Genomic DNA, 20,202 nt, shown 5'->3' with positions numbered 1-20,202 from the left:
AAATTTGAAAGAGAAAAGGAGAGAATAGTGAATAAGGCAAAGCGTCTGAGATTAAAACTGAGTCCAAGATTGGACTATTTAGCATCATTACGGAAGGAAGTATCTGAGGCACTAATACAGGGACAAAAAACACCGGCAGAGCATTTGCAGCATCTCACTGGTACGGCTAAAAGAACAGAGACAACAATAAGAGATAGTAAAAAGTTTATGGAGAGTATAAACTCGATTTTGGCGGATCTATTTCAAATTGTAACTACCCAGTTACAAGGTTGAAACTACAAACTCTACTAACATCTTGACAACCTTTGTCACTGATGCCAAAGGGGGAGTAGTGTAATGAGAAAATTCAACATCACAGGAATCATATGCTCAGGGGGAGCACACACATTTTTGGTAACATTTTTGGACTTCACATTTTTGGATACACTTTTGAAATTTCTCATGAGTGTTGCCATCAATGCCAAAGGGGGAGATTGTTGGCATATGCACACTCCAATGAGACATTGTCTGTGATTGAAAGTTTTGTCATTGATGGCAACCTTACAATCCTATGGCACCGGCAAGGCATTACACCGGCAAGTTAGTGCACCGGCATCAATGATCAGACTCTACACCGGCACTCAGGACACCAGCACTGGCACAGAGAAAGGAAGTATACCGACACAGAGGCCGATAGGATTTTGTTATATTATATTTTGTTTATTATTGTAAAAACTTTGTAAGCTGACTTGGCATGTTGTAAAATGACTCTTATATATAAAAGAGATCATTGTAGACATTTTGTAAGGAAGAAATGAAAAAGGTTATGTAAGTAATATATGCGAAATATTAAGGAAGACCTATTATGTGAAATATAGGATAAAGGGTTTATGTAAGAAGTAGAGCAGCAACTGGTATTGAATTAGGCATTATAGATGCTATTGTAAAGCAGTACAAGATACTGGATTTGTATAATCCACATTGTAAGTCAGTGAGACTTCCCATTTGAGCAGTGAGCTCTAGGCAGTTGGCCTTCCTGCATGTGCAGGCCCCTATTGTAAGTAATATTCTCTTATTGGCCAGCAAGTGGATATTGTGGGTCACAAATCCCACCGAGGTTTTTCCCACACCGGATTTCCTCATTAAATCCTTGTGTCATGGTGTGCTTTTCATGTGGATGTTTTTAATTCTATATTGCATTATTTCTTGCATACCGGTACACTGTTACAATATATTCTGCATGTTTTAAGATAAGAAATTTTGTATATCGGTCAAATACTAATTCACCCCCCCCCCCTCTCAGTATCTGTGGGAATCCTAACAACATCATCATAGGGCTAAGTTGACATCTTAAGTGGGGGGCACCCATATTTCCCTCTTTGTACCATATTGTACCATATCCTTGTGTGCATTAAATGAGGTGTTCAGACTCAAAACCAAAGAAAACAAAAAATTATGCAAGATTCTTCATGCGTGAAACTAGACAAATCATTTGATATATGTCTTAGACAAGGTATACATCACTAAAACTAAAGAAAACAAACTCTTACACGAGATGTCTTCAAAACCAGGCATGTATATGTCTTGTATGGGGCTACACATTCTCAAAACCAGAGAAAACAAACTCTTAAATGAGATGTTCTTGAAACCAGACCTGCCCCTTGGCATTTGCATTTTCATTATATGTCTTAAACAATTTAATGCACACTTGAAACCAGAGAAAACAAATCTTATATAGGGTGTTATATACTTGAAACCATACATCACTTTCACACACATACGAGGATGGGTGAACTAGAAAAATATAGCTAGACTACTCCTACTCTCATCCCCAACATGGATCACCTAGAAAAACACATCTAGAGTATGTATCTGTATCCTTTCTCATTATCCTTCTCATGGATCACCTAGAAAAACACATCTAGCAAGTATATGTGCTCTCTCTTTCCTTCTTCTCATGAGATCATAACTTTGTTATTGGTGGTTCATGGATGATGTGTGCTTTTCTCTTTTATGTGATCACTTGTGTTCTTGAGATGACATCTTTCAAGAATGATATTAGTTGAGATATTTTGATATTGAGGTCTCTTCGGCTAGCTAACTTGAGGTCTTGTTTTTGGTCTTTAGCTTTTTTGTTTTGTGTCTTTTGCCTTTTTTGTCTTTGATTGTCTTTGTTTTCTTTTTTTTTCTTATGTTCCCTTGCATGCATTTGAGTGAGTTATGATCCTAAGATCAGGGGCTTGGTTCCTCGAAATTAGTGATGTGTTACACTCCTTGTGATTGTGCTCCTTTCTTCCATTTCCTTAATCTCTATTTTGTCTACTTTACTATGAGTATTTGCATAGGCTCATACTCCCATAAAAGTGGGGGCTAAATGTAACGTCGCAAATTGTCACCAGGTCAATTTACACCTCATGTTTGTGCCCCTACTTTAGTGCATATCCCCCTCATCTCCTATCTAAGCCCATTCAGTGCCTTAACTCTAGCTTTTATACCACATACACCTACCAAATGACTCTTTGGAGTGGTGTCCTCCTCTCTGGGCCAAAATATTGGTCCCCAATTGAGGAAGACCAGGGCACTAGTGCCCTGGTCCCCCTCAATGAGGCCCATTTTTCAAGAGAGGGATGGGACCTATCTCTCTAGTAGGAAATGAATTTGGTGGCTCTATGTGACCTTTGAAGGTCGACCTAATTGGTATCATATATAAAGTCATTTGATCAAATTCATTTTAATCTAAGTCTCCATAACTATCGATTTCATTCAAGCAATCAAGCATTCAAGAATTGAAGTGTTCATCATCAAGCATTTCTAGAAATCTTCAAGGCTGCATTTCCTCCATTCAACCATTGTGGAGAAAATTACAACATTAATATGTAAGCATGTGTATGTGATTAGGGTTTTGTCTTTTTCATGTCATTTCATACAACATATGTGATTATATTCAAGAAGCATTAGTCATTATAGATCTGAGGTATATCTTTCCATTATTTATTTCAATATTTGCAATATTTCATTCAAGGTTAATTCCTAAACCAGGTTTTGACTTAGAAAAACCCCCATTCCCAACCTATTTCTCTTATTTAGTGTGTACAAGAATAGGTACAAAGCTAGGATCTTCAAAATTGGCTATATTTACAATGACGAATCAATCCCCCATTGGAGTGCAAAAAGTGTGGAGGAACAGAGCGACCACCATCTCGGTCTCGACAAATTGGGAGCTCCTTCTAGGAGTAGGTCCAAATACTCTTATAATCCTTATATCCATGTTTGTGGCTCTATCTGACGACTATAGCTTATTTTTCATGCATTTTCACTTCAATTCCAACACATTTAGCCTAATTTCAACATCCTCAAAAATCAATTTAACTCAAGGGAAAGAAGAGGCACACTAAAACCCCTTGGAATTAGATCAAAATCTGGATCTATTAGATTTAGATCTATCTAATTCTTATATTTCCCTAATGTAATGGTCCCCAAGTAAAAATTAGTGGTTTTCATCCTTTTTGTGGTAGAAACCCTAATTTTTCACCATTACATTATGATCATTTGAAAGGTGACTACACAAGATTTGATGTTTTCTCACATGAGTCAAGGGATCACCTTTTCCATTATGTCTTCAAGTGAGGGATTTTCATGTATTGAGGAATTTTGTTGGGAAAATGGGTTAGCAATGTCACAAGTGGGAATGTTGAATTTGGATTGGGTCACGGAAGCAAGTTGTTGTTGCAAGTATGAAACACTTTGGGTTAGGTTACTAATGGTTGCTTCGGTGAATAAGTTGGTGTTGGACATATTGGATAACGAAGGATGTGGAATATTATGGGAAATGGATGGAGCATTGGAATATGAAAGTGGTACATTGTGGTAAGTAGTTATAGGAGATGGTTGGGACATACATGAAACACTCATAGAAGGAGGTATGATAGGAATTCCTCTAAGACTAACATGTGTAGGATTGACATTTTGTGTAGATGTAGCCATGATAGGTGTAGTATTATTAGGCACATTAGGCAATGATGTTGGGGTGGGAATGGCATTTTCAGTGATATTAGGAGGATTAGAAAAGTTAAGAGCTTCGGCACAAATTCTCATGAACATGATATTATCATTCACAATATGAGATATACCATGCAACAAATCCACACCATGTTCATCATTTTGAACCATCCTCCTCAAACCTTCAATCAAGGGGATTGCCTCAATATTTGAGTGTTCTTGACCCATTCAATCTTCAAGTTTTTCCAAATTGTGGACAAGATTTACTACTTATGTAGAGGAAACTCGTGTTAGGGATTCATCAACATGATGAGAAGTGCGGGAAGAATGATTGTCAACAATGTTAGGTATTTCATGTGTAGGCATAGAAGTTTCACCAATGTTCTCATGGAAAATGTTAGTTGTCTCAAGCTCTACACCTCTTAGGGAATCCATAAGTCTATAGCTCCTTCTCACATGGATATTAGGTAGGGCTCAAAGTCATAGAACACATGCACAAAGCTAATGAAGGAAATGTCTAAATAATACAAATCTTTAACAAATTGACTATTTAAACATTGTACAAAATGAAGAAAATTTAAATCTCTAAATGCATGTAATTAGTTATCAAATGAATGTAACTATGAATGCATAAGCTATATAATTTCAATTATGAAGTAATTAAATGCATATAAATCATATCTGAAAAATCAAAAGTAAGCATAGGATAGGTCGGGTTCACCAAAATGTAAGGTGGGAAAATAGGATTCACAAGTCTATACATGCAAAAAAGGAATCTATTTCATGTCCACTAGGTTACATTGGAAGGAGAATGATCCACTAAACTCAAGATAGTTTAAGCACAAAGTGGATTCAGTTGTCCTTCGTTGTGAAGGAATATGACTATACGAACTGTAATTGAGGAATGCAAGAACTGGGATCAAATAGGTTGAAAAAACAACTTTCAACATGCAAAGGAAGACAACAAATTGGCAAATCAATTCCAAACAAAGATCTAGCAAAGAAGAATGTAACTAGCCTGTAGTCTGAATTTTAGGAAGAAATGGAGGGAGAAAGGCACCCAACTTGACTTGCTCCTGGGACTAAGGCACCTTGCTCAACCTGCTCCCAACAGTTTCAACTCCGACAAATTGTAGATTGTAGTTCACCTCCTACTTGCTCTATACCTATTTTCGTAGGTTCATCACTTGTTCTTCCACAGAAAAAAGAGAGAAAATGTTGGGTAGAAAGGGATTTGCCTAAGTCAAACCCCAGTTTTAGGAATTAACCTTGAAATTGAATTGAGTTAAACTTGAATTGAAAGCATGTTAATAGGTAGCAGAGGTTAGAACTGAAAATAGAATCTTTATACCTTCATAAACCTTCTTGATGTAAAAAATGCTCATGAAGATGTTGATGTTGGCTTGAATGTAGTTGACTTTACGAATGGAAGATCGTGGTTGCCATCACAAATGCATAGATCCATAAATTAATCCCAATCATCAATGCTTTGATGCTTGATCTCTTGCTCTTAAATTGCATTGTCTCTTTTTGTGTCTATATCGTTTAGTTCTTGCACACACTCTCAAAATGAGGGAGGATACCTTGTGTATATACCTCTCCCAAGAATTTCGGGGTGCAAAACTTAGAGCTGATCAAAATGGAAAAATATTTCCTTCCCAACCAAGTTGATTGTTAAGTGGTTCAAGTTTGGGGCCAAACATCAAGGTGTAGGGTGCCCTAATTGACTAGCGCCTTGGAGCAGATCGCTCTAGGTGCCTTGCTCCCTCCAATGTGGCCCCAAATTTGGACTTGAGGTCCAAGACGGGAAGGAGAAGTTAGAATGAGATGCTAAATAGAGATAGATCAAGCATGTTAGGTACGGAAGGCTAGGAATGCTAAAATAAGGTCTAGACAAGCAAGAAATTGGATAGGGATGCAATTTACTACACTACACAAAACTTGCAGCAAAAATTTTCTCTGTAAATTATGGATTAAATAGGAAGTTAAGTGGAAAACAAAAAAATATTCGCTAAGTAGATTTTGACTTCTCATCATCATTTAACTAGCCTACATGAATAGCCCTTTTACATTTATCTTCTACTTCCTTAAATCCTAATATAAACTCTTCTTTGATGAATGGACTCATTGCTAGATAGACTAAGATGATGATGGTTTTGCTAATTCATTATGGGGTTAGTTCTGAATATAATCTTCCCTCCTTTATAACCAATCTTATGCTCTCATCGTAATAGTGAATGCACTCTAGCATCATCTAGGGGGTTTTGATTGACTTTGGAAATTTGGTAGATCTACGCAATCCATTCTTTATGATATTTTTGGCCTATGGGGCTGAATTTTTTATTTCAATGTTTCCTAGATTTATATTTGATATAACACCAAGATCAAAGTAATGTCAAATACTAGAGAAGCTCCCCTAAAATCATTTTCTCTTTTTCTAATTTGATCTATTTAACCTGTAAAGAAAAAACAAATCTACCATTTACCTAATTGCATAGTTTTGGTTTCATGCATGGAATCTCCTATATATTGGATATTGTCAGTTTTATAGTGTATTATAGATGCTATTATGCTAATATAATTATTTCAAAACTAAAGTTTATGATTACTCCTATGAGGGCATGTCCTGAGATATAATTATATTACACCTCTTATTATTTATAATGCAATTAATTTGTACTTTTGGAGTTTTTTATTTTCTTTCCCTAAAAGGGTTTTACCTACATGGTTCTAATTGCCTAATTATGAATACAATTGTAATTATGAAGTCCTATATCATTAAAAAATTAGTATGGCGCTATGTGGTTCCCTAAAATTTGATTAGAGTGCTACAAAAAAATAGTAGCATGCCTACAAAACAAAAAATAAATAAATAAATAAATTTGGTTGATACATAAGATTGCATTTATGGTGCATATTAGGACACATTATAGAGAATTTATAAGAGATTTCGGATCCAAAATGGAGTTCCAATTTTGATGTGTGGACTATGATAGAGTTATTACTTGCATCATGATAGTATAATAACATCTACTATGTTTAGCATGTTGATTCATCATGGAGGGGGTGTTTGTTTCTGGACATTATATTTGGTTGCCATTTTGGGTCATAGTTTTGGCCCATGGTTTTTTTAACTAGTTGTGGTTTCATGCATGGAATCTCCTATATATTGGATACTGTTAGTTTTATAGTGTATTATAGATGCTATTATACCAATATAATTATTTCAAAACTAAAGTTTGTGATTACTCCTATGAGGGCATGTCTTGAGATATTATATTACACCTCTTATTATTTATAATACAATTAATTTGTACTTTTGGAGTTTTTTTTTCCTTTCCCTAAAAGGGTTTTACCTACATGATTCAAATTCATTTAACATAGACCTCTCTAGAGGAGATAATAACCATATTGATTCCACTTTAAGGATTTTCGCTAATGTGACTAAACCTAAGTGAATTGGAAAGTTATGTTTGAATTATGTAGTTCACTTGGGGATCATTTTTTTCCAATGGATTAAACTCACTCTATAAGCAAGTTGGGTCTAATGTGGGAAGAAAACAAGAATCATAAGGTCCATGAAATATCAATTCATTAGTGAACGATGTTGCAAATATGAGTTCTTGTTGTCATTGATGTCATACTTGTTGATCTATATGCGTAACTCAGTAGCATTCGTTGGTCCCTATGTTGTCTAGTGTAATATTATTTCAAAGGGTTTTCTTTGTGATTCTGCAGATGTGTGGAATCTATTTGTGGATGCTTTAGAAGGCTTATAAAGATGCATCATGAAGTTTTTGGAGATTTGGCGTTGATTTTTAGGATCCACAATTATTGTTCAATAATGTGTGATTATTTTGGTGTTAGTGTATAGGAATGTGTTACATTCCTATGTCCATTAGTACTTTGGTGATGTCGCTCGATTATTCAGTATTGGGAAAATACTTGTTGATTCTATTTTGGGCATCTATAAGTACCCTTGGAGGTCTGCATTGCAATTTGAGAAAGTTATGTCAGTGTGCATTAACAATGTTATCTTTTGCACCTAGCCTATAATGTTTTGGTCTATGTGATGGTGTGCAGATCTTTGGGCGATGTTTTAGGATGGACAAGAAGGTGTGCTAACATGGTGTGATGCCTCACATGTCTCATTTTTCCTTTCAAATTGCATTGGAGTTTGTTTTTTGGCTGATTGTTTTATGCTTATACATTGCATCTTAATGGGTTGACCTAATTGATGTTGTTGAGGTTTCAAATGATATATAAAGCATGAAATCGTTGTGGAAAGATATAGATAAGTTGTGATATTTGTATGAGGTGAATGTGAAGCAATACATAGGTTCAGAAGTATAGCAAAACAGTAATGAAGACAGTTTCTAATGTGTTTTGAACAGTGAACTGTGATCAACTTTTCATTAGATGTGATTCTTTGCAATTCAATCATATTGTTGTTATTCTATCAAAAGTTTTGTATCTTGCCCTGAAGAAGTGATCTTCAGTGATTGCAAGTCCTTATTGCATCTTTCCCTAAAGTTGTGCATCTTAGCCTTGCAAGTCATCTCAGGGGACAATGAACTTCTTGGCCTCTAGCCTAAACATTGTAATCTAATTTTCATATAGTGAGAAAGTTATCATTCGTGGTTTTCCCAGTTTGGGTTTTCTATGTAAAAATCTTTGTGTTCTTGTGTGATTTCTTTTGTAGTTTCAACTACTTTCTTTCATGCATATGTTAGATGGAATGAATGTTGAGTCAAAAGTTAAATCTGATTAAGTTATAGTTTATGTTGATGGAATCTGATTAAGTTATAATATAGGTAACTCATGTCATTACTTGGTGCTCTTTCCATTCATGATGGAATATTAACTATTTGAAAAATTGGATGAATACCAAAATTTCTTAAATTTTTATAAGAAGCTAGGGGAGAGGGCCCTGTAGTAGAGCAGGGTCTAATAGCCTGGGGATGGTAGTTGGGCACAATTAGTCTACACAAAAAGTGTCATGTTGATACTTATCCCCAAAAATATACCATTAAATTTGAAAAAGCAACCAATTATGTGATGCCATAGCAACACACCAATAAACATGACTTAGTGCACAACTATGGGTCTTACTCCTTTTTGGGACCACTTTGGACACCTTGGCCAAAAGGGCATGTGATGTGGCATCATATTTGACCAATGTGTGGACTTCAAACCATTTTTTTTTAAACGGAAGACTTGACAAGTAAGCAATTGTACAAAATTCAGAGTGATATGAAATATTTAAGGCAAATTTTGGGAATGCATGAAGTTAGGGTGCTCCACTATTGGGCCCTCTCCCTAAAGCAAAGCAAAAGAGGGGTCCTCGTTTTGTTGGGATGAAAAAAGGGGCATAAGTTGTGAGAAGACACAACACTATTAAGTTGTTTTAATCTAATATGATATATTAAAAAGGTTTGCAATTTAAAAGTATATATTTACACCACTACACAATATTCAATAGGTATGTTTCTTAACAATTTTACCTCTAAGCCTAGACTCTAGCATTGTACAAACTTTCCTTTTGAAAACATGATCCTTTTTTCATGTAAAGATTCTATATTTCCTATTTGTCAATTGAAAATACGCACATGATGAAAATAGATGTTCATTGAGATGCTAGGAATGAGATCACCTTACATAAAGTAGGAATGAGATCACCTTACATAAAATCAACTTGAACAATACCAAGAGGGCTATTGTCAACAAAAATACGTCATTATTTGAAGCACTACATTCATATAGAATATGGACACATTATTCCTCCCAAGTACACTAGACTTGCTTTTGGGCTAATTATGGATATGCTCTCATAACTTCCCAGAGTCGAAGTATTTCACCTTAAAAGATCAATACTTTTCTAGATTTTGCAACAACAATGAACCAAAATTTTATGTATTTATATGTTGAATGTATTATGAGATGGTAAATTTTACTCCCTTTTCAAAGAATATCATGACTCTCTACAAGATCATATTCATCATGAACATGAAGATTAAAGATGTATGATTTCACATAATTGACCCAAGAAAAAAAAAATATTCTTTAAAATTATCAACCCAACTCTTCATCTCAATATTCCCCTTTATATTCCTTTCTTCAATCTCAATTTCAAAATACAAACAAATAAATTATATATTATATTTTTTTCTTTTTTCTTATAAATTCTAATAAAATATATTTTTCATACAATCCAATTACCCAAATGTAATTTTTATTATATAATTTTCAAAAGTCAACTGCTATAGAAATCACCCATTAATGGAAAATAGGAGCCTAAGCTCCTCCTTTCACCAGACCCCTATCTTAGGCCTTACCTGCAAACTTCAGTACTGTAGCCTGAAAACTGTCTGTACTAGGGGTGAAGGGTGAAGGGGAGATTCCATAGGTATTCACACTCACTCCGCTTTAAAACAAAGGTGTAAGCGACAAGTCTTCCAAACGGCCAGCTGAGTAAGCTTAATTTATTTCATCGAATTAAAATGTATTTGATTTCTGGTAGGGTTGGACAGCTACCATTCTGGCCACCATTATAGCAGGGCCCCGGAAAAGCTGCCCATCAACACAGGACCAGTCTTTGTTTCCTTTTATAATTCTTGGGTAACATGAGTTTTTCTGACTACTGTTCACCAATTTAAGGCTACTGGTTTCCCTGTTCAAGAATAAGTTGTGACAGTGAAAAATCAGAAAGAGAAATAGATTTTCTGTTTATGCCAGACAAATTATGGCTACTGGTTCCCCTGTTCAAAAATGAGTTGTGACAGTTAGTTTCAGAAAGAGAAATGCATCTGCCAGCTGCCAGCAGGGGGTAATTAAGAAGCTTATAGATCAGTATTCTGGGTATTATAACTTATAGCTCTGATTAAGAAGACATTAATATTCAGTGAGGATCAACTTCCAATGGGCTGAACTATACGCCATATACACTTAACAGATCTCATACATGAAGTCATAGCTTTTCATCATGCATCTAGTATTTGATCAGAAAGTAACATAAATTCATCCTAGCTTAAGCAACTATATGTCTGACCAGAGAATTCATATAAAATTTATCCAAGCCTAAGCAACTATGTGTCAAAGAAAGACTGATATTGTAGCAGCATTTAGTTTGCATAAATACAATTTTGAGCACAGATAGCAATGCAAAATTTCACAGCAGTGTCTCACATATGCTTCCACAAGAACATTTTTTATTATGGCCATTAATTTGCCAGGCGTCAGGCAAAATAAACAAATCTCTTGAATATGACCATTAAATGGCCTGTGAATGTCTTTCCTTTTTCTCCCTGTCAGTCCATTTTTACAGACTTTTAGTTAGATCTTCCCGCCTCTTTCTCCTCGCTACTGTCTTGCTCTGTAGTCTGTATTGACCAGAACAATGAATGGAAACATAAATGACAAGGTTCAGAAAACTTCAAACTGGGGAGGTTTGGGAAGTAGGATCTGAGGAAGAAGGGAGCAAATCTGGAGCAACCCTGCATCCCTCAAGCAGCAAGACAACTTCTGTCATGGAAGGCCTATCAAGAGGATCCATGACAGTGCAGAGCAATGCCACTTTGACAGCCAACAGGAATTCCTCCCATTCAGAGGATTGAGGATCCACCTCCAAAAGACTTGGATCGAACAGCTCTGATATCTGCCCTGTTTGCAATTGCCTCTTGACCCATTTCACAATATCCATCTCATCCTCCCCTTGTTCTTCATCTTTGATGAACATGACAGCTCTTCTGCCAGTCAGAAGCTCCAGCAGAACAATCCCAAAGCTGTAAACATCCCCCTCCTTTGTTGTCTCTCCCCTCAACTTCCCCTCAGGAGAAACATACCCAAAAGACCCAACAGTCTTATCATCCATGGACCTCACTGAGAGCTTATCCAGACCAAAATCTGAAAGATGGGCTTCAAAGTCAGCATCAAACTGCACATTGCTGGGTTTGACATCTCCATGAACGATTGGAGTGTCCAAATAAGAATGGAGGTGGGCAAGGCCCTTGGCTAGCCCTAGAGCAATGAGGTGCCTCATAGGCCAGTTAAGGATGTGCCCATCTTGGTGTGAGGCCTCTTGCAGAAGAGTAGCCAGGTTCCCATTAGGCATATAATCATAGGCCAAAAGCCTCACATCCTTATCAACATAATATCCCCTCAAGACTGTCAAATTCGGGTGTTTCACCCTTCCAAGAGCCTCTGCCTCCTCTCTGAACACCGTTTCTTCAGAGATTTGGCCATCAGGCAATCTTCTTATTGAAAGCACTGTCCCATCTTCAAAACAAGCCTTAAACACAATTCCATACCTTGTTCTGCTCGACACATGCTCTTCATTGAATTGTCCAGTGGCCTCCAGTACATTTGGGTAAGTTATGGGACTGTAAAACATCACAAGGTTGTGCTGCTCCTGCCCTTCACCCACATCTCCCTCTGATCTGACCACTTTCTTTTTGTATCTCAGAAAGAAGAAGATCGCAAGCATAAGCAGAAAGATGCCGACCACTGCTGCCGAGACTGATATGGCAATAATGCTCTTCCACCCAAGTCTAAAGTGTCGTGCGATTTTCATCATGGTTTCACTCCATGAATGCATAACTGGACTCTCAAATCCAGTATTTCACACGGACGTTTTCAACTAATCCAATGACGGACTTGGCAAAGCTTAAAGCTGAACAGAGCAGAGCGATCAAAGAAGCTGGACCTGACCTTGATTCAATCTAAAGCTTGCTTGATTATACGCATAAAAAGGAGAAAAATAATACCACGAGGCACATTATTAATTACGGACACACCCAACCACATTTCCTTTCCTTGCGAATGTGGACACGATTTCATTCTAACCGCCTTTACTTGTTTAAACAAACATGATTACTTTGAAATGTATGATGATTAACGTGCTTACTTTTGCACTCACCCTACCATGCTTCTTACTTTGTTGTAAAGGTAAAAAAACACGCCTTACATGTATGGGCATAAAAATTCATCCATAAATTTAAGTATGTAGTTATTATTTAATTAATTTAGATTTATTAAGGATCTAGAAATAAAAAATGGGTATAATATATTTTAAAAGTAAATGAAGATATTTTTACTGAGTTTCAATTTGATATCAAAGTTGAAAGTTAAGGATGTGTAAAATTAATTCATCAAATTTCAAAAGTATTGTTCTTTGTATGCTTATTATTTTGCAACTAAAATAAATTAGGAATTCTTTATGGATCGATCATGGGCAATACAAATTCGACATATTTGATCTAGCAAATAACAAACTTTTATAACCTAGTTTGTTGTGATCCTAGTATCTAAAAATGTATAAGAATGATAGTGTTTAGAAATTCCTTAGAGAAAGCTATCAAATTATAAGGTTTGTGCTCCTATATGATCTCTAGTATCTAAATATGTGTAAGGATGCTAGTTTCACTCACACGTTTTGAGGTAAGTATAAATTATAACTTGATTGAAAAGGAATTATCCTTGAGAAAAGTAACAATATAGAAGAGAAGGATGAGTGATTCTACTTGTAACAAATAGTGATAAATCTTTGACTATACAAAAAATATAAAAGGGCTCTAACCATGTAGGTGAGGTATCAAAGTTCTTAATCTAAGTAAAATAATGAAGTTATATACCCTACCAAAAAAAGGATCATAACTATCATAAGTGGACCACTTCAATCAAGCTCATGACGAGTGTTAGTAATAATATACGTTCCCCTCTAATTGGTTGCATACACAGGATGTGCAAGGAATTGAAGGAGAGGATAAAAATATAATAGCACATAATATAGAAAAAGTTATCATTGTATGATAAGCATGTAACCACATAAGATGGACATAATCACCAAGATGTGTAACAATTTACCTCTAATATCGGCAAATATTAAGGTAAGCATGTCATAAATGATATATAAGAAGTATGGAAGCACATCAATAGTGTAATTAATATCTAAGATTAACATTGTGGAATGGTCACGTGAGATATATGGAAACAAAAGTGTGTAGTCACACATAAGTAGGAGATAAGGGTGAAAGCATGTGTAAAAGGTTGGAACCCAATATATGAAAGTGACACAATAGGCATAGCCCTAAAGGTTAGATAAGGCTAATGGAAATATTAATATAATTTAAAATATGCGGGAATAATAAGGGTTATAACATGTAATCGTAAGATCTAAGAATGATAAGGATCATAATGCATGAACATGGAGTGATAATCATGATAACTAAACATAGAGGATCATGAAAAAGGTAATCATAATACATAAATAATATCATAGGCATGGAAGATAAGGATCATAAGAATACTTTGAATAATGTGTCATCATAAAACTATGTAGCATAGAAAGATAACATGGAACATGATCAATATAAGAGTCAACCAACGTATGTAAGTTACAACAATGACAATATAGGAAAGGATAGGGGCTAAGAATGACAAATAAGAATTGATAGATAAGAGTGATATAATAAATATGTCTCCTAATTGAGGAAATCAAGAATAAATCATAATACAATAGGTGGAATAAGAATAGGTAATGCACATAAAATATAATATAAATAAAAGATAAGATTGTAAGGACACACAAGGTAAATAGTAGAATAGATAGGGATGATCACAACACAAATATAACATGGTATAAGAAATATAAAATACAACTAATATAAAACATAGGAATAATTAACATGAAAGACACAACACATGCTCAAAGTCATTTATGTCAACATGCACTCTTGAATGTATCTTTGTGTTTGTCCATATGCTAATGAGGAACATGGAAAAAGAAAATACCAAAATAGTGGCAATAATAAGAGGAATAGATGAAGATATTTATCCAATGAAGTTATCACCTATCATGTGTGTCTATAAAATATAGTTTTCTAAGATTAGAAAAACCAATAGGCTAGCTAACAATTGAAGAATTCCCATTATGCAAATCAATATGATTATCCTCAATGTGTATCATCTTATTTTCTATAAGATCTTGAATTTTTTGTTTGAGGTAGATGCATTTACTCATAAAATGTTCGTGTCTATAATGATAAGCACAAAAATATCTATTCGTATGTGGTGTAATCTTAGACATATCCATTGGATTAATCTAGAGATGAAGTAATAACATTGTGTCCAAAAGTTGTCCCAATACAACATGTGCGGGTTCCTCTAACATACTGAACACTTAAATTTATTTGGTTGTATCATCACTAAAGGAAGAAAAGGTTTGGACATGCTATCTACACTAATTAATGAGATGAATAATGTGAAACATTGTTGTCATCTTACAATTTTATAGGAAAAACAACAAAAAAAATAATATAGCCATAAAACAGTGATATATGTTGGTAAATCCCTTTTAGGGAGAAAAAAAAACCCCAAAAGCACAAATTAATTGCATTATAAATAATAAGAGGTGTAATATAATATCTCAGGACATGCCCTCATAGGAGTAATCACTAACTTTAGTTTTGGAATAATTATACTAGCATAATAGCATCTATAATACACTATAAAATTGGCAAAATCAAATATATAGGAGATTCCATGTATGAAACCACAACTAGTTAAAAAAAACCATGGGCCAAAACTATGACCCAAAATGGCAACCAAATATAATGTCCAGAAACAAACACCCCCTCCATGATGTATCAACATACTAAACCTAGTAAATGTTATTATACTAGCATGATGCAAGTAATAACTCTATCATAGTCCGCACATCAAAATTGAAACTCTAGTTTGGATCCAAAATCTCTTATAAATTCTCTATGATGTGTCCTAATATGCATCATAAATACAATCTTATGTATCAACCAAATTTTATTTTTATTTTTTCTTGTTTTTGATATTATAAGCAGCCAAAACTAGGGGGTTGACCCAATTACAGGCACAGTAAAAGCAGAAAAATGACTGTTAGCAGAATTACAACATAGACAACAAATCAGAATCTTAAAACTTTCCTCTATCAAAAACCTTAAAAATACTAGCCATATTAATAGAGTTTATCAAAGTCATAATAAACAGTAAGATATGACACGCAGGGCTAAAGATAACTGAGTCAGAGATGAACCAGCAAAGAGTATAACTATAATCATAACTAAAAAAACTAAGGCCATAGTGTCCATCCAAAAAATCAAAAAACCACCATGCAGCAAGCATCCTTATTGTTTTTGGCCATGACTGAGCTTGGGCAGAAGCATCCTAGCCCATTCTTTGGTAAGAAATTTCAAGAGGTCTTTGTAGTCCTCTTCCTCCTCCTGTTTTCCTTTATGGGTGTTCTCCTACAAGAGACAAAGGGTGGTCGTAGAGCTGTGCATGACCTTCAACGCAAACCTGGTGGCCTCCTGGAGCCTTTTCTCAGTGATCTCCTATGAGGCCTCACCTCGATACAGTCTGACATTTCAGTGATTTTTATATTGAGACTATTATGGATACTTTATTTTGATGTATTTTGGAATTTAGAACTTATATGATTTCAGGATTTGGATAACATTGCTATATATTGATGATTTATTTATATGCTTTATGAGATAGAACACCACATGATTGTTAGATAAGATGATATTGCGGTAATAAATGTCGTTATTGAATTTGCAGGACTTTACTATGATAATAGAATTATGATGTATGTTTAAGTTTATGAGATTTAGGATGAATTGCTTATGTGAAATTGCTTGGATAAAGGATGTATTTAATTTGTGTAGATGTAAATTATATGCAAGTGATGATGTGTATTATTATTCCTTTGAATTATATTATATGTGAATATTTGAAAGTACTAATGTGTAAATTGAGATGCGCAGGAAGTTATCCATGTGACCATGGAAAATTTACGGAGAACCGAACCTAGACTTATGAATGTTCGTAAGCCAGGGGTTGTCTATTTGGAGAGACAACACCCCGTTTGTGTTGTATTTTATTCATAATAGTATATGCTGCATGTGTGTTAAGTGTATTTAATTTACTTGTGAAAAATCCACAAGAGACGATTTCATGTTTTAAATTGTAAAAGTGTTTCTTTGTGTCACTTGACACATGTGTGGATTTAAGTTTAAATTTTATTTTTGTCTCTTGGTGGGAAAGTGCTCAACTATAGCTTTTTCAATTAATGTAACGTGATGTCATAAATACCTTGGGTAAAGAATCTTTGGGGTGGTCAACATAGGTTTGACCCGAAAATAAACTTCAGAGGGGTTTAAAATGGGTTAAATGAACACCTAGGGGTAGTTTAATAGGGTTTCCTAAAGCCCATAAGGTATACCTAAGGGTTAGGGGTAATTTTAGGCAAGTTTCTACTCCTAAGTGACCTTTTAGACACCCTAAAATTTGACTTTTTTGAGTTGTGCGAAAATTGAAATTAGAAGTTTGAACCTAGTTGTAAACTTTCCTTTTCGAATGAGAGTTCTCTTTCCCATTTTGTCTTACCTTCCTCTTTAGTTTTTAGAAACTTGTGAGAACTAAGAGAATGAGCTTCTTAAGCAAGCATTTGAAAATTTGAGGGCAATCACCCACTCTCCATTTTTGGAGACAAGAGAAATTTTGAAAAGAATAGAATAGATTGGAATAGTAAAATTTGGCTAAGGGTAGAAGGAGAAGATCCGTGGAATTGGGCAACTCTTCCTCAACCATACTGACCTACCTTTGGGCAAATTAAGGTTGGTTACATTCTTCTTAAAATGAATTCTTTTTGCATGTGTTTGAAAGTATGTTGGTGTAAGAAATTTGTTTCCTTGTATGTTCTGTTTGGGTATTTCATTTGGTATTTGTATTTTGTTTTGTAAATGTTTTGGGAGTCTTCAAGACCTCTCACTCTTGGGAGAGAGGAGGATCTTGTGGGTGGTAGCAGTGACAAACCTCGAGTGAGAGACTCTCATTTTGAGAGCGATCACAAGGGATTTTTGTGTGACCCTTGCTGCATGGCCTGTTTGTGCAATGGGGGTCATAAGGAGGGATATAAGGCTAGAATGCCTTGGGGGGCATAAGGAATAAGGGGTTGAAATTCTTGATGTATTTGTTGTGCCATGAGGTGGCTACATGTTTTCCATACTTGCAGTTCTCCTCGGGGTATTGGTCCACTACCACCCTTAAAAAGGTCATCACCAAAGTGTGGTGCAGTGTAGCCGGAATGGGAGTGTGTTTGAAATTTGTGTGTATTCTGTCTTCTATGTGTTTGCATGTTTGTATCCCGTCTAGGGCTTGGTTCTCTGAGCTCGAGGGTGGCTACTAGTTAGCCTAGGCTGGGAGGTGAGCACTCCATGGTCATAGCTTTGATTTAAAATGCAGGTTGTCGGAAGAAAAGAATTAGGACAAGTGGAAGGTTGCAGGAGTTTTGTGTAGAAAATTATTCGTAAATGTAATGATTTATTTGAAAAAGTCCTCATTTATTAATAATGAGAGACCTATTTGTAAAATGACAAGTCTTTTAATAGTACTTTAAAGAAATGTAGTAATTTAGTTTTTGTAGCAATGAAGTGAATAATTCTGGAATTAGTTCCTAAGAGTTTTTTTTTAATTTAATCTTTGTTGAGAATATAAAGTTTTGAAAGGCAAGAAATTGATTTTAATTCCTTTATGCTTATGAAATAAATCAAGGAAATAAAGAAATGATTTAAAGATTTCATGCATGTTGTTTTCAAATATAAATGTTTCAGTTTAAATCCTATTACAAAGAAATGATTTAAAGATTGCATGCACTTTGTTTTCGAATATAAATGTTTCAGTTTAAATCCTATCGCATGGTTTAAGTTAAAGGATTCTAGATGATTAAAGTTGTTGTTGGAATCTATCATTATATTAAGTTGTAGAAAATAAAATCACATAGTTATTTGCATTTGTATATAGTCGCTGTTAAAATTATTAAACTCTGTTATTTAATTATTGCAGAATATAAAATCTAAAGTTATCATAACCATCTTATAGTAATTTTAATGATTTTGGACTAATAAAGTAGCTGGTTTAATTTATTTAAATCTGTTTTGTCTTATTTACATTAGGCCTAAATTTAATATAGTTGTTGTTTTAGGATTAGTTAAATCTGTATTTGCTATTATTGTAGAAAATAAAATTTCAGCTAAATAGTATATCTCTGCGTTCTTTTGTAAAGTAATGTTTGTTTTTTTTATTTTAAAAAAAAAAAAATACAAAAGATTAATTCCGTTTATTCTTTAAAAATAAAAATAAATAAATACTGGTACCTAAAGCTTAGTTGAAATAATCCTAAAAGTTGAAATATAGCCTTGCAACTTAATATATATATATATATATATATATATATATATATATATATATATATATATATATATATATATATATATATATATATATATATATATATATATATATATATATATATATATATATATATATATATATGTGTGTGTGTGTATATGTATATGTATATGTATATGTATATGTATATGTATATGTATATGTATATATGTATATATATATATTTATATAATTATAAAATTTATTTATTTTAAAAAAATAAAAATTATATTTTAATTTTTCTTTTAAAAAAAAAAATAACAAAACAAAAAACAAGAAAAAAAGAAAAAAGAAAAAGGACTTACCTCAGGGCGGGGGTCGGCCTTGGCCGAACCCACTATGCAATGCACAGTGGATGGCAGGCCTATCACTATGCAAAGCACAGTGGGTCGGCGGGCCGAGCACTGTGCAGTGCACAGTGGCCAGCAGGGCCGAACACTATGCAGTGCACAATGGCTCAGTTGGGCCGAACACTGTGCCTTGCATAGTGGGCGGCCTTGGTCGCCCCCCTCCACCAAACTCCGCCCTTCGCCCACCCACTATAAAAAAATGCCGCCGCCTCCCCTGTTCGGTTAACCCGACCAAAACCACCATGGCCGTCGCCCAAGTTCGCCCTACAAAACAAATAAAATATAATGGAACACTAGCCCGGTTAGGGCTAGGGTAAATAAGTAGGAAGAAAAATGTAGATTATAAAAAAAATAATAAAGGGCATATATTTATATGCATAAGATGGATTAGGGTGAAATTTTTTTTATGAACAAAATAAAGAAGGTTTAGGGTTGCATGGAGATTTAAAATAAATGTATATTAGTATCTAATTATTTACATATATATGAATGTGTATATATATATATATATATATATATCATATTTGAATATTATAGGGATGGTAAATAGATATATATATGTATATATATATATATATATATAATTATTTGTACAATTATAAAGGATAAGAAA

The 20,202-nt window shown here is 34.4% G+C and overlaps 1 protein-coding gene across 1 annotated transcript; it reads right to left on the bottom strand.

The window, feature by feature from the left end:
* Nucleotides 1-11,169: 11,169 nt before the first annotated feature.
* Nucleotides 11,170-12,760, bottom strand: LOC131075081 (probable LRR receptor-like serine/threonine-protein kinase At4g36180). Its single transcript, XM_058011897.2, has one exon. The coding sequence runs from the start codon at nucleotides 12,569-12,571 to the stop codon at nucleotides 11,411-11,413; it is 1,161 nt and encodes a 386-aa protein (XP_057867880.1). The 5' UTR covers nucleotides 12,572-12,760; the 3' UTR covers nucleotides 11,170-11,410.
* Between the last annotated feature and the right edge of the window lie 7,442 nt (nucleotides 12,761-20,202).

The sequence above is a fragment of the Cryptomeria japonica genome, chromosome 3, assembly GCF_030272615.1.
Source record: "Cryptomeria japonica chromosome 3, Sugi_1.0, whole genome shotgun sequence".
In the NCBI taxonomy this organism is placed as follows: domain Eukaryota; kingdom Viridiplantae; phylum Streptophyta; class Pinopsida; order Cupressales; family Cupressaceae; genus Cryptomeria; species Cryptomeria japonica.
This window is presented reverse-complemented; position numbering and strand designations above follow the sequence as displayed.

What these genes read in the sequence shown, in the direction of transcription:
- LOC131075081 (XM_058011897.2), bottom strand. Translation starts at nt 12,571, where the DNA reads ATGCATTCATGGAGTGAAACCATGATGAAAATCGCACGACACTTTAGA.